Below are 15,616 nucleotides of genomic sequence, written 5' to 3'. Positions count from 1 at the left end.
TGATTTGAAATTTACACTTTTAATTCTTATGCAGAATTGAAACTTAAAGAATTTCCATAATGGTGATCTAGAATTAAAATATCAGAGTTTTATCATTCGGAATTTGGTAATTGATAATTGAAGAAAGAATTAATATAAAAAAATCAAATATTCAAACTTCAAATAAGAGATTTCTGATTGAGGATTCTGCTATAAAATTGCGAAATTTTGTTTGGAATTTAGATTCTGAAATCGATTTCAAATTAGGAATCCAGAATTTTTATTTAATTTTGGAATTAAAAACCAAAAAATGCAAAACAAGACACAAAACAGGTGAAATAAGATGTGATCTCATTTGCAAGCTTGCTTTCTTTGAAAAATCTTTAAAAAAAATGTTGAAAACATTATAAACCTTTGACCCTTTGTCCTGAAGTAAAATAGCTAGTCTTTGAACTGAGTGTTTTGATAAAACATAGGATGCAATTTAAATTTTTTGGGATTCGAAATAAACAGCCTCAAAATTTTCAAAAAGAGAAACAATGGCAAGACTCTAAAACATTCTTATTGCGAGACATTGCGAGTAAGGAAAATAAAAATTCCATGCAAATTTTCAATTACAGATGCCCGATCGACAAATACCCGTTCTACATGCTGATCGAAACTTCTGGCAGCAACATGACTCATGACGAGGAGAAGCTGACGACATTTTTGGAAAACACCATGGAAAAAGGCTTAGTCCTCGACGGAACTGTCACAAACGAGACCACTAAAATGAGAGTAAGTTTGAATCCACAAAGATATATTTCAGGAAAACATAGATAAAATTTTGATTTTTAAAATGTTTTCAGAGCATCTGGCGCTTGCGAGAATCTATTCCGGATAGTTTGCTGAAGGACGGTTATTGCCACAAGTACGACATTTCTCTGCCACTGGATAACTTTTACGACATCGTGCTGGCAACGCGGAAACGGGTCGGTTCGTTGGCCACCAAAGTCACCGGCTACGGTCACGTGGGAGATTCCAATTTGCATTTGAATGTAACGTGTCCTAAATTTTCACCCGAACTCTACAAACTGTTGGAACCGTTTGTGTATGAGTACACCTCGAATGTTCGGGGTAGTGTTAGTGCCGAACACGGAATAGGATTCCTGAAAACGAAATACCTGAAATACTCTAAACGACCGGAGGCACTGGCTGTGATGGCACAAATGAAACAAATGATGGACCCGAATGGGATCCTTAACCCGTATAAAGTGCTTCCACAAATTTGATTTTAATAAATAGGTAATAATTTTTATGAAAAAGTTTTGTTTTGTGTTAAGATTTATGCTTATTCCGAATTTCTAATTTGGCGCAAATCTTACGAGAGTATATTTTATCATACACCGATAATGAAATTTTCAGATATTTATGAGAAAAAATCAAGTTTATGCCGAGTTATATTGCCGGTCCCGACAACACTGTCCCATATGTAAAAGCATTTAGTCGAGACAAAACGACTATATATGATAAAAAAAAACTTTTTTCTCGGTTTCTAGGATTTCTCGGTTGAAAATTCCTGTTTCGTTCTTCACAGATATAATTGTTGTAAAATATCATTAATTTTTTTGTTGCCGATGCACAAGAGAAAATGATATACAGTAGAATCCCGCTTATCTGAGCTCTAGTTATCTGAGCTTTCGCTTTATCCGAGCCACTATGTTTATACAATTTTTATGTAAAGTTATGTTTTATCACCGCGATAAATTTTTAAGCTTTTTAATCGACTTTTTCAGCGTGTTTAAAGTCTAAACTTGCCGAAAAACGTCGATTAAATAGCATAACAAAATCCTCGTATTTATCGAGCTATGTGCCTAGCACAAGCAACCAATCCATATCTACTTAAACTCGTGCCTCCAAAGTTCGAATTTCGCTGAACAAAGGTTCCAAAGTGAATTGGCATCGAATTTTCTCGAGCATAAAAGTTACAAAAGGTTCCTCAAAAAGCCTTTTTGTGACACGGCAATTGCATCACTCAGCATTAAAGTTACAAATAGGGCCTCAAATAGCATTCTATGGACTTCAAGTTTCAAAAAGTTCCTCTAATAGCCTTTTATGTGACTTGTCAATCGCACTTATTCAGTATAAAGGTTACAAATTGGATCTTAAATAGCCTTCTAAGGACTTGAAGTTCCAAAAAGTTCCTTAAATAGCCTTTTTTGTGACATGTTAATCGCATTTATTCAGTATAAAGGTTTCAAATTGGGTCTAAAATAGCCTTCTATGGACTTGAAGTTCCAAAAAGTTCCTCAAATAACCTTTTTTGAGACCTATCCGCCATTTGATGAATATGAAATGTGAACGAACATCACAAAAGGGCATATAATCAATAAATCACTTTTTGTAGCTTGAAATTGTTGAAATGTTTGACTTATATTGAAATTTCAACTCAGAACAACTTAAAGCTAACTCGCAAAGGATTGTTTTTTAAGAGAGTATTTTTTTTTTTCACTTTATAAAATTTCGTCCAACTGTATTGTCATTTATCACACATTGAAAGTCATTTGAAGAAATTCATGAATTAAATATCAAGATAAACTCAAGATATTGTACAATTTTATTTCTAGAAGTTATAAACATGGAATTCGATTAAACCGATATTATTTCAACTGATGTTTGATTTATATGCCGTTTCGTAATGTTTCTGAGTAATAATTAAAATGCGTCTTTGCTGCTAACCGCTGGCTGCCCTTGCGGGTATTCTAGGAAAGGTTATTTCCACTTCGAATTTTAACTGCCGGTAAGACAACAAATAGGCGTGGCGTCGTGGCAGCGTGTTTGGCTATCATCTTAAAGGGTCGCGGTTCAAATCTGGTATCAGGACTAATTTTTTTCATTAGGTTGTTTAATTGCTTAAGTAAACGAATCAAACAAATGTGTGGCAGAACTGGCGTGCGTGCCGGCATGTATCCAACAAAGTTAAAAACAAAGCAATTAAGTCAGATAAATTGTGATGATAGCAGGAATAAAGATGTTTGCCGAGAAACGGCAGCACCACATTGGATGGGATGGTGGTGTCCAAAGTAAGAGAGGAGAGGAGAATTGTTTTTTTTTTTTTGTTTTTTGCTGATTAAACGATTACTTATGGGCTGAACAGAAGGCCATTTAAATCTGTAATGGAACTTCAAAGTTTCAATAAGAACTTAAATTTTGGGCCAAATAGATTGAACTTCAGCACATTGATTGCTGATTAAGCTGTGTTTGACCATTTTAACGCGACTTTTGGTTGCTTGGGAGATTATATGCAATCCATAGCGAAAGGATGAAAGTTTTTAAATCTATCGTATAATCCGAGGTGGTCCTTTTCCGACTACTTCGGATAGGTTCTACTGTATTTCGCATCCGTACTAAATGTACACGCAAAGCTGTCCCATATGTGGCTTTCCTTTTGTCAGTTGATTATATGATAGCCTCTCCAGGCTTCGGACTCTTTTTAGAGCCCAACAAGAGCGGTGTAACAATCAGCTCCGCTCTTTAAATTTTGTTGTGAGCGGAGCAAGAGTGGTCGATTGGAGCGGAGTGACCATACACACAGAGAGCGTTTTCCGTCACTCACATAACACTCAAAATTGAAATGAGCACTCTATAAGAGCGTCACCTAAAGAGTCCTCCTAAGGTGTACACAATGTGCGCCCAAGTAATTAATTGATGGTGCTGTTCGCTTTGGTTCGTATCTAGCTGCTTTTTTCGAAAATGAATCAAAAAGTTAATAACATCAAGCCGGAATTAATGAAAATAATATAATATAATACACTTTGGTAAAATAAAAGTCTCTATCTAACAACAAACCAAACGAGCCACGCCTAGAACCTATCCGAATGTTCTTCACCGGGTGAAACTAAATTGTTCCCCCACGGTGGGAAAGGTAGCATAAGTGATCTGCAGTATAGTGGTGCTGATTGAACATTGAAAGTTAGTTTCACAGTCCGCTAGCTAGTGTCGAGCGAGGGTGTTATTAACAAGATTTGTTTTGGATTCATGAAATAAAATCAATACCAATACCAACACTAGCATATACTAGTAATGCCCAAAATGATTTCCAGAAACAAGTTGATGACGGTTTTAACGAGTTTTCTTGATCATAAAGGATAAAAAAAATAAAACATTTATAATATTAACAAATGCTTGTTTATAAATTTTACCTTGCTTTTAAACATTTATAATCAAAAAAATAACTATTATGGTGCATACATTTAGGGGCATAAATAATTGCTAAATAATTTGAGCTACAAAATACAAACGAAATTTTACCTCCACACATTCCTCTAGGCCCTCCCACTATTTCCATTTTCATTCAAAGTTAACCTTGTGATAGGGTTCCTATCCATTTGTCCAATACGGTCTTACTCTTGGAAAAGTCCTTTTTTTTTAAATCAAAAATTTATCACCAAATGACTATAAAAATAATACTATAACTATACATATACAAAGTGAAAAAATAGCTCTTTCACATTCAACAACCCGTTTGCTTGTAAATGCTTTTTGGTTTTATCATGAGAGCTGTTTGTTTGCAAGCCTTGGAAAAAACAGATATTTTGGGATTTTTAAATTAGATTTTTACTAATAGAAAAAATTTTTAAATACAAACCAAATTACGTGATTTTTTAAATTTTGAAGTAAATTTTGTTTCAAGATTTTTAAGTCTTTTGGCATCAAAATTAAAATTTCGATTTTTTCTGATTTCCTTTGGTCCCCCCCTTGGAGATTTTTGAGGGCAACAAACCACCAATTTGAGCGCTGTGAGGCACCCCAAAATAAATCCGAATGAGTTGAAATTTCGCAAGGTTAGTTTTTTGGGCCAATCTACAAATGTTTATGAGCAGTTTTCGAAATTCAACTTCACCCATTTGGCTGCCATCCTAACGCAAATACATATGCTTGATTTGTGAAGCAATTAACATTATAGATTCAATCTTGAGTAGAATTAATGTCTTCATAAAAATTACGTTTAGTTTCATGACGCGTTTTCGGCTTATTTTCACTCCAACCAAATAGCACAAATAGTATCACGTGATTTAAAAGCTTAGTACTGTGTGCAGCATACTTTTAAATCTAACAATGCGTAAAGTGTTAAATTACTCGAACCTGTTTGAAATGGAGACAATTTAAGTATTTCAAAATTTACTATATAACCATTTATAAGATGCTTTGTTGAATATTTCAGGGTACATTTGAAGAGCTTTCTTATAGTTATTCAGCGGAAAATTTCCTTTAGAGAATTTGAAAATCGGAAAAAAGATAAGATGGCTCGGCTTAAGAGAGAAATATATTTCTTATTTTGAACAAAATTTAAATTTTTTTTTTATACAAACCTGCATATATAACTTTACTCTTGTAATCGTTACTTTAAAATTCTGAACGAATTTGTTGAGACCTACGGGTTTTAGTAATTCGAAAATGACTTCATATGAACTCAGAGCAACGTAGATGTCTACTAATTTTATTAAAACTTTCTCAAAAATTACCCAAGTTTTTATCAATTTTATCCTGAATTTCTCATTAATTCAACAAGATGGATAGATAACACAAAGATTAAAACCAAAATGCAAAACTTCATTTATGATTATAAGGTAAAAACTACAGAAATGACGAAAATTTATAAAAGAAGACCAACTTAAGGTATTTCGTAAAGTTTATGAGTGTTTTTATTTTTAAAATTTTGCTTATTTTGTTATTCGAAAGATTTTTATTTTTATCTTTGAGATCAATTTTCCAATTTGCTTGAAACTCGGTGTTATTTGTCGTTGTGTCGTATTTTATATATAGATTCAAATATTTTCGGACAACCCTTATGGAAAAAAGAATTTTGTGATTTTCAGCGAGTTGTGAAATTCTTAAACATTCCAGATGATTCCCCCAGAGATCTGAAAAAATAGTAGTGCAGTGTTTTATGCAATTTCTAAGTCATATGGCATCAAATAGTCATCAAAATGTACAGACAAGTTTTTTTTTTATTTGATAATGAAATTTTCCCCATTCATCTATTGTCATAATAATGTTACATATATCTACATTAGGTAGATTTACATTACATAAATTTCATGAAAACATTGAAATGTGAACCTCGGCACCAAGCACTTGCACGCTTTGCTTTCAAAGCGCCGCCTAAAGAATTCCATTAATGAACGTGTTTTTTGGTACGCACATGATTGGAAGGACGGTTTCCTAAAACACACTTCATTTCCCTAAGAGCGCGCTCTAAGAGCTACACTGACGGAGCACACATCACTCATGTAAGTGAGTGTCGAAGATTTATTTTTCGGGAAGCTGAGCAGAGTGTGTGCGGTTTAGCGCTCACAAGAGTGTGGGTTCCACTCCTCTTTGTGAAGCTTTATTCTTGCACTTATGAGTGACACCTCAGGAGCCGTCCGAAGCCTGAGCCTCTCTTTGCGCTATAATATTTAATTTACTGATTGTTTACTGTTGAAAATAAGTATAGAATGATGTGTATGACGTATTTGGATGAAGATAACGGAAGTTTATCATATGAATTGAGTAGATAAAATAAAATAAATTCAGCTTTCGGAAGTTTATCGGTCGACGATGTTTTTAATAAAAACAATCAATAAAAAATAAATTAATGCTGAATCACAAACAACAAAGCATTTCGGCTGCAATTGTATCGGTTCAATAAAACTAACGCGTAATTTAGTTCATAGATTCTATAAAAGCGCAAGCAAAAAGTAACAGCATGACAAAAACTAAAACAATACGCCTTTATGCAACTGACCATTTTCTACTTTTTACAACGTAAAATTCAATGAGCCTCATAATTTGAAAAAAAAAAACCGTTCGATTTTGTCAACATTCGTGCTAAACCGTTCGTTTTTGGCGACATTAAAAAAAATAGGTTTGCTTGTCACTTTTTATATTGTTATTTTAAATTTTTTTAATACTAATGTTAAATGGAATATTAACGTTAAACTTATTAGATTGGCTCAATTATTTTAGTTTCAAGCAGTAAAACTAATATAAATGATCAAATCTAATTTTTTTTCATTTTAATGAATGCTTATTTTGTCGTACACATTGAAAGAATATTTGTGAAATTAACTTTCATTGAAGAATTAATTTCTGAGAATTCTTAAATAATAGACATATAGGACAGTTTTGCGGGTATATTTCAGCTGGGACAAACATGACTTGGTACTTTTTTGTATATGTATGTTGGGAACAAGGTTATGAATCTTTTAGTCTATAGGAAAGAACTAGCTGATCCCGTACGAACTTTTTTTTTAAATGTGATAAAATAATATTATGTTTTTTAATCAAAATTGAATATTCCTTACACTGAATAAAAAATAAATATTCTGTAAAAGTATTCTTATTAAAAAGTTGCTAAACCACCACATTAACAACGTATCTGTTTCTTTCCAAAATCCGTTCTTCAATTGGTACGTTTACCCGTATAATTTCCATAAATATGTCGCGAAATTTTTTGCTGGTTCAAGAAAGTGACGCTTTTTCGTTGAATGACTATCCGAAATTGAATACCAAAAATTCCCAATAAATAACTGGGCACAAATTTTCCTCATCGATCCCATGCATCAATTTTTAAATCATAATTCCACAATATGGATCGATTCGCCTTACCTCTAAAATCCCCGAGTGCCAATTTTTACATTCATCTAATTGTCCGTCTCTTAAAACCTTGATGTGGAATTTTTGATCCCAATCCGTTGCATAATAAATATCTGAAAAACCATAAACAGTTAAAATGGACGACTCCTTTAGCAGACCCTTTACATCAAATTTGGTATTTGAAATCGATTGCCCGTTCCTTAAACTTTCCGGGCGGCAATTTTCATATAAATCTAGTAAATAATATTGTCAGAATCGCAAAAACGGTGATAACGTAATATGAACGACCCCTTATTCCGACCCCTGGCCCAAAATTGGAAAATTAGAATTGTTCGTCCCTAAAAACTTTCGTGTACCAGTTTCCATCTCGATCCGGTGTATAATAACGTCAATATCGATAAAACAGTGGACAGGTAATATGGACGACCCCTTTTGCGAACCCCTCACCCAAATCTGATACCTAAAATTAAATGTTCATCCCTCAAATTTTGATCTTATCCAAATTTATAATAACGTCAATATCGCTAAAACAATATTTGTTCTGTTTGGACGACCCCCTTTAAAAGGGGTCATCCGAAAATCTAAAAATATTTTTCATCAATCCTGGTCCTAATGTGCACCCATACCAAATTTCAGCTCTCTAGGTCTTAAGGCGGCTGAGACACACAAATGAACAAACAAACAAACGGAAATTGCTTTTTATATATAGAGATAGATGAACTATGTAAGAACGAGTTTTGAGATAATCTGAAAAATGTCTTGCGAAAAGCGTCATAATCCCGAGCATAAATTTAATCTAGAGTTTTTTTTTGGAAAACATGTCGTTTGGAGCGATATGTGATTTATTGCATAAGAAAACTCTTTTTCAGGAAACTTCCGAAAAAAAAACCTCAAAAAGAAGAGGTTTAGACAATTTTGTTTTAAAGGTTACAAGAAATCTCGATGTGTTATGCATTTTGTAGTCATTTGGCCTCAAAATTCAAACTTCGGTTTCCTCGATTTCCTTTGGTTCCCTCTTAGGTGATTATTGAAGGCTTCATACAACGTTTTAAAATCGGCACAAATTTGAAAACACCAGATCATGACGTTTCGTGCATTTTGAAGTCATTTGGCATCAAAATTAAAATTTTGATTTCTCCGATTTCCTTTTCCTCCTTTTAAGTGATTTTTGGGTGTCAAAACCGAAGTTTTAAGCCCTTAAGAGGCGCTTAAGAGGCTCTTTTAAATATAGTCCGGTTGAGCTGAAATTTTACACAGGTCAGTTTTTTGGATCAGTTTACAAAATGTTTATAGTAGGTTTTTGAAGTACGCCATGGCCATTTCGGCCAATCATCTAAATTTATTGAGAATTTTATTTAAATAGCAAAATGTTGTGGAAAATCACAATGGAACGGTTAAATAGGGTGAGTAATCCTACTTTGGACCTTTTTCATTATGCTAGCATAGCATTAAGAGACTCTTACTTATGCACACTCACTTTGAACTCTTATTCTTCCTGAATCCTTCCATACCGCTTTTTGCAAAAAAAAATTGCTTCTTCTTAACAAGAAAAAATATGTAAGAGGCAAACCAGCCAAAAGCTGAAAATCTCTCTTATCTATATCTATATATATAAAAAGCAATTTCTGTGGGTTTGTTTGTTTGTTTCTTTGTCCTCTATAGACTCAGCCGCCTTAAAAGCTAGAGAGCTGAAATTTGGCATGGATGCTCATTAGGGACCGTTCACTAATTACGTAAGCACGATTTTGGAGATTCTTTTTGGATAATCTGAGTAATATGGTTTCGTATGGCTGTGGCTGTGGTGAATTTTTAATGTAACATTTCTTACGTAAGATTTTTGGAAACCCCCCCTACCCCCCTAGTAAGAAATCGTAAGCAAATGTGAAACCCCCCCACCCCCCCTAAGTGCTTACGTAATTATTGAACAGCCCCTTAGATGCTTTTGAAGGGGGTCGTCCATACAAGACTAATATTATTTCCGCGATATTGACGTGATTTTATGTCGGATTGTGATGGAAATTTGCACATGAGTGTTTTGAAAGACAAGCAATCGATTTCAGGTATCAAATTTTGAGTAAGGGGTCTTCCATATTCACTGTTCGATGTTTTTGCGTTATTGACGTTATTATACATCGTATTAAGCTGAAAATTGATACACGATAGTTTTGAATGACGAACAATCGATTTGAGGTATCAAATTCTTTGTAAGGGGCCGGCAAAAGGGGTCGTCCATATTACCTATCCACTATTTTTACGATATTGAGATTGTTATACATTGGATTAAGATGAAAATTGGCACACAAAAGTTTTCAGGGACGGATAATCGACTTCATGTATCAAATTTGATGTAAAGGGTCTGTCCATATTAACTTGGGGTTTCAAGATACGGGCGATAATATTATTATTATTATTAATAATAATATTAGAGACACTTTACCATTTTCACGGCTTTCGTGTCTAAATGGCGATTATATTGATGTAAAAACTTGATTAGATAATATTAAATTAAAAATTAAATCAGTGCTGTGATATAAAAATGTTGCATCGAGTCCCGCTGTTGAATGGTGCCCCGTATGACGGTAATTTTGACTAATTTGGGTCCCTGAAAAATATGCAATTTTCTAATCAGGTTTTGTTTTTGAAATAACTTTTGAAAATAGGTTAAAATTATTTAAGAAACCTTTCACTTTTTGACAAAACTTTGAACAAAAACATAACATTTTTAAATAAAAGTTGTAAATTAATTATCAAATTTCCACAAGATTACAAGTAATTTTGAGTTCTGCGAAAAAGGTTATAGAAATTTTGTATTTGTTTAATTTTTCTCATTTAACGGTTTTTCGAAGAATTTTTAGCCAAATTGAATTGTAGATATTTTTGAAGTATAAAACTAATCGTTCTGCAGGTTTCAACTAATTTGATAACTAGAATCATTTTTTTTTCAACTTTTAGCAGTGATGTCTTAAATAATTGAACCTAATGATATTTATCTAAGTTATAAAAAACTGCTGAATTTTACTTTTTTAGATCATGCATCATCATCATCAAAAATTATTCCTTAATTGAATGAAGTAAAATAAACAAATTCAGAATCAGACTTTTTTCTTAAATATTGGTTCGATAGTTAAACAGTTATCAATGATTGATTAAAATTAAAACTGACACATTTTAAAACTACATATCACCTAAATTAAATGTGATAGCCCAAATTTGACAAAAGATTCGAGTTGAGTACGCCAAAATCTACAAATCAATCATTAAAACATTAGCACTAAAATGATTCTCACTTGAACTATCGTTTAAATTCTATAAATAAATATGTTTATAAGGGGAAAACGTGTTCATTGAAAAAAAATCCTTGTTAAATGGTAAAAAATCTAATCTTTTTATTTTTTATATTTTGTTTCAATTTTCAAATAAAATTACCAAATTTTCAAGTACAATTATTTTTAAATTTTTACATAAATTAACCGAATTTAAAGTCAAACTAATTCAATTTTGAGAAATATTTTTGATAAGTTTGTTTTTGAATTCTGAATTTTTTGTGATCTGAAAACATAAACTTGTAATTTTTTTTCTAATCAAAAATGCACGTTTATGAAGTAAATTTTTAGTTCAGAATAAGAAACATCATTTTGAAAAATGTATCAATGATTTACCGAAAATGATTATTGATTTGAAACATTCATTGTAATTTGTTTTGGAAGTTTTGATTTATTTTATCATTAATACTTTTTGTTTTTTGAGTTTGTGTGATTATAATAATCACGAAAGAAAGATGTAAGAAAATGATGTTAGAAATCCATTTCCTTATTTATTGTGTATTTTTGTTATTGTTGTTATTTTTAGCTAAATTTGAATTTCGAAACCCCCCTCATGAAAGGGTCCTTCGCATGGGCCTGAAACATACCAACACATTGTATAAACCTTTTTAACCGCTGTGGGGGTCAAATGACCACTAACACTTTTTCAGATAAAACTCTCTTGTTTCTCAACTTATTTTTACAAAATTTATACTTGTTATAATATTTTAATGGCATTTTGGAGAGATGAACTCTAGTAGAATAAAAATCGAAATACGAAAATGATAGGTGGATAGTTAAAGCTAGAGCGCTTTGGAGAAGAAACATTTGAAAGGTGCGCCGCTAGGTAAAGCGCCCTAGCTTTAAATATTGCGTGACTCGAATATTATTCTCAGACAAAATTTAGCCACAATAATTTATTTCAAAGTTATTCAAAGTCAATTTTTTTTGTAAACATGCTTCGGGAAAAAGGCAGTAAATCAGTTATTACGTGTTCAAAACAAATTTCATTTAGTGCCTGAGTAAGCTTAAGTTAGAAGCTATGTATATGTTGCACAAATGGAAATATTTTTTTTTAATTTCTTAAGATGGCTAACATGGCTATAAAAATCGTAAGAAAGTGGTGTCAAACCACACTTTTAAATCAATCAAGCCAAAGCCAAAGCTGTTCCAGTTAAAGTAGAGAAATTTTGAAAAGTGAAATGGAAAGTAGACGTAATTTGTGACATTTTGGCATATTTAGATTTATAAAAAAATACGAAACACAGAAATTTTGAAGACTATTTAAAGGTAGCTGTTTTAAGTAATTTTTACCAATCTGCATTGTTTTAGACTATTCTAATACCTAAATTTGGCTTTGCATTGAATTTTGAGTATGTTAACGCAATACTTAGGCACTTTTCAAAAGTTTTCCACTGTGACTGAAACAGCTTTAACGATTGATTCATCAAAAAGTACAGTTTTTACACCACTTTTTACGTTTTTTTTGTGGGCATAATCTTAAGACATTTAAAAAAAAATTACCAGCTTCTTACTCCAGCTTTTTCAGGCACTAAGTGACATTTTTTTCGAGCACCAAATAACTGACTTACAGCCTTTTTCCCAAAGCATGTTTTTTTTTCCAAAAAAAAAATCAAAAAGCTATTTGTATAATATCACTACAATCTATTATCATGTTTATTACAGGCTCAATGAATCCAACTCACAGACTGTTAATGGTGCGAAAAGTCGCATCACAAATTTGGAGAAAAAAGCTGCACGATATTCCATTGTCGAAGGTAAATAATACGTGAACAATCGATCATGAAGATTTATTTTTTATCATGCTAAACTTCGAAATAACAGCTTAAGATTCAGCACTAAAAATTAGGAACTAGGAATTTGGAATCCATTTATAAGCATTTAGCTATAATTCAATTGTACAATTGTTCAATTGTTCATAAGTACATTCATAAATTTCAGAATTTTTGAAGATAAGTTCGAATATAAACTTGATTAATTGTCTATCAGGCATTCTTAAGCTGGAAAAACTAGCTTTAGAATGCCTAATTATTGACTTACATAGATAAGGTTTGATATTTAAAACTTGATTGTCTAAACAACTATTAAAAATCTCAAAAGGTGAAACAAATTCTTATTTTTCCGCAGGACCGCTACAACCTGAGGCGTAAATCATTTGCTACAATAACCGGACAGGACATCGACTTTTTCGAGCGAACTCTTCCCACCAATAACCAAGTTCTTCGAGGTGAAACGGAAGCAGCTGGCTATAATCGTGACTACTTCCGGTACGTTCGAGGCATGTCGTCTCTGGTTCTGAAACCACGTTCAGCCCAGGAAGTAAGTTCGATTTTGAAGTACTGCAATGGACGCAGATTAGCGATTTCGATTTTCGGAGGCAATACCGGCGTGTGTGGAGGATCTGTTCCAGTTTTCGACGAAATTGTACTATCTTTAGAGCTGATGAATCGAGTCGAAAGTATCGATAGATATTCGGGGACTATGCTATGCGAGGCCGGTTGTATCCTAGGAAAATTGGAACAAAATTTGTCCGAGGAAGGTTTGATGTTGCCCTTAGACTTGGGATCGAAAGATTCCTGCCAGATTGGAGGGAATGTGTCCACTAACGCCGGTGGCATTCGATTGATGCGTTACGGAAATCTCCACGGTTCGATTCTGGGTTTAGAGGTTGTTCTGGCCGATGGAACCGTTTTGGATTTGATGAGCACTTCCAGGAAAGACAATACCGGTTATCATTTGAAAAACTTGTTTATCGGAGCAGAAGGAAGTCTGGGTGTGGTCACAAAGGTCGCCATTAGCTGCCCACCAGCTACTGTAACCCAAAATGTGCTATTTTTGGGACTTAAAAGTTATGAACACGTGCTTAAGACATTCCTCGAAGCAAAAAAGCTATTGGGAGGGATTCTAACGTCTTGTGAGTTGATAGATCATTCGGCTTTGGATTGCTGCATAAACCATCTCGAGACAGAGGCTCCGTTGGGAGAGTTTCCGTTCTACTTGCTCATAGAAACTACTGGTCAACATAAGGAACACGATGATGAGAAAGTGGAAATATTTTTGGGACAGGTTCTGTCAACAGAGATGATACAAGACGGCATTATGACAAGTGATCCCTCGAAAATAAAGGTAAGTTTTTTTCAATTGTGTATTGACTTTACTAAACTATTTTTCAAATTACATATCAGACAGAACATTCTTTTGAAAACATCTTGTAGCAAGGCTGAGTAAAATCCAATACGATACATGTATTTTGTGAACATCAGTTTGGTATACTCAAGATTAACTTTGCTTAAAAAGTAAGCCAAAACCTTTTCAATATTTTTAGATAAAATGAAAATGATAAATGGTATGGTTTTCAATGTTTCTATTGATTCATGTATCAAAAAAATATATTTTAATAAATGTACTTTCCCAAAGTCTCAGAGTTTTTAAAAAAGTAGCTACATTTTTTTTTATTAAAAAAAATAGTGGAGATTGTGGACCACAAAAAAATTACGAAATAAAAATTCATAAGTATGTAGTCCCCAAAAAAATCATTTAATTACCTATATGAATCTGTTAATGGCCGAAACTATTTTCAGCCGTACAATTTTCGTGAAACTATAAATAAATATGTTTGGAAACACGTGCTTTAGTAAGTTCATAAAGATTTTTCCCCAAAAACTGGTTTATCACTCATTTTCACGCGTGTCAAATTTTGGCCATTATACTTTACATAGACGCTATCTCAAAAACCACTTGACAGACGCCACAAAATTTTACACATAAATACATTACTAGATAGAATCACTGAAAATTTCATTAATCTTCATTTTGCGCTTTGTTGAACTTTATTAAAGAGGTTAAAATGAAAGACGGATAGAACTTAAGGTGTTGAAAAGAGTGTAGAGCATTCAAAATAGAAGCTTGACCAAATAAGTACCTACTTAATTCTTTGTCCAGAGATATGGAGGCTTACGACACTCTCCACTACCCACTAAAATTTTTACTGAATTCGATTGTTCAGGAAAATTTTTTCAAGATTTAGATCAGCTCTTATCACATACAAGATTTTTTTTATAGTTTTACCAAGGTTTTGCATGCAATATTTTTAAAAGGAAATTTCATTAATTTCTGTTTCAACTAAGCTCTACGATAAGGAGTATTTGATAAATATTTTTAAATTAGGTTCTAAAATCGTTAAGAAAGTTGTTGCTAGGGTATGAATAATTGACTACACCAAACGCGTCTAAAGGCATAATGGTACACAAATGGTAGATAACATAAAAAAAAACTAAAAACTTACCTGTTAGAAATTCCGGAAATCGAATTACGCTCCATCTTCCGGCGGCGTAGTTCCTTACTATGTTACTGCTTTTCAGGTCATCATAGCACCTTCACATTTGTCGCTCGGAAAGAGGAGAAAATTAAAAAAAGGGTTAATTTAATTTATTCAAAATATCAATGAAAACTAAAAATGAGCAGAAGGATATTATACCCAACACCAGTAAAAAATTAATAGAATTTTACTTTTTTTTAGAAAATTTGGGAACTCCGAGAACATATCCCGACGGCCATTTATAGCAATAATTTTTGCTTGACCTACGACCTTTCGTTACCATTACGTCAATTCTACGACATCGTTCCCGAAATCTCAGTTCGCTTAGTACGCTCATCAAGAGCAGACGTGTTTTTTCCTTTGGTGCCGAGAAGTT

At 32.9% G+C, this 15,616-nt stretch overlaps 2 protein-coding genes across 2 annotated transcripts in view; both read left to right on the top strand.

Moving 5' to 3' along the window:
- The window catches only part of LOC129754220 (D-2-hydroxyglutarate dehydrogenase, mitochondrial-like), a 59,409-nt gene extending 58,152 nt beyond the window's left edge, over positions 1–1,257 (top strand). Inside the window, exons 4-5 of the mRNA XM_055750133.1 lie at positions 600–756; positions 828–1,257. Coding sequence (XP_055606108.1) covers positions 600–756; positions 828–1,250 — 580 coding nt within the window. The 3' untranslated portion in view covers positions 1,251–1,257. The remainder of the gene's footprint in view (positions 1–599; positions 757–827) is intronic.
- Positions 1,258–2,989: 1,732 nt separating this feature from the next.
- On the top strand, positions 2,990–14,137 carry LOC129753393 (D-2-hydroxyglutarate dehydrogenase, mitochondrial-like). Its single transcript, XM_055749211.1, has 4 exons — positions 2,990–3,041; positions 12,588–12,679; positions 13,050–14,048; positions 14,108–14,137. The coding sequence occupies exons 1-4, from the start codon at positions 2,990–2,992 to the stop codon at positions 14,135–14,137; spliced, it is 1,173 nt and encodes a 390-aa protein (XP_055605186.1).
- The last annotated feature ends 1,479 nt before the right edge of the window (positions 14,138–15,616 follow it).

The sequence above is a fragment of the Uranotaenia lowii genome, chromosome 3 (genome assembly GCF_029784155.1).
Source record: "Uranotaenia lowii strain MFRU-FL chromosome 3, ASM2978415v1, whole genome shotgun sequence".
NCBI lineage: Eukaryota > Metazoa > Arthropoda > Insecta > Diptera > Culicidae > Uranotaenia > Uranotaenia lowii.
The sequence above is the reverse complement of the archived record's forward strand: the minus strand, read 5'-3'. Positions and strand labels throughout refer to the sequence as shown.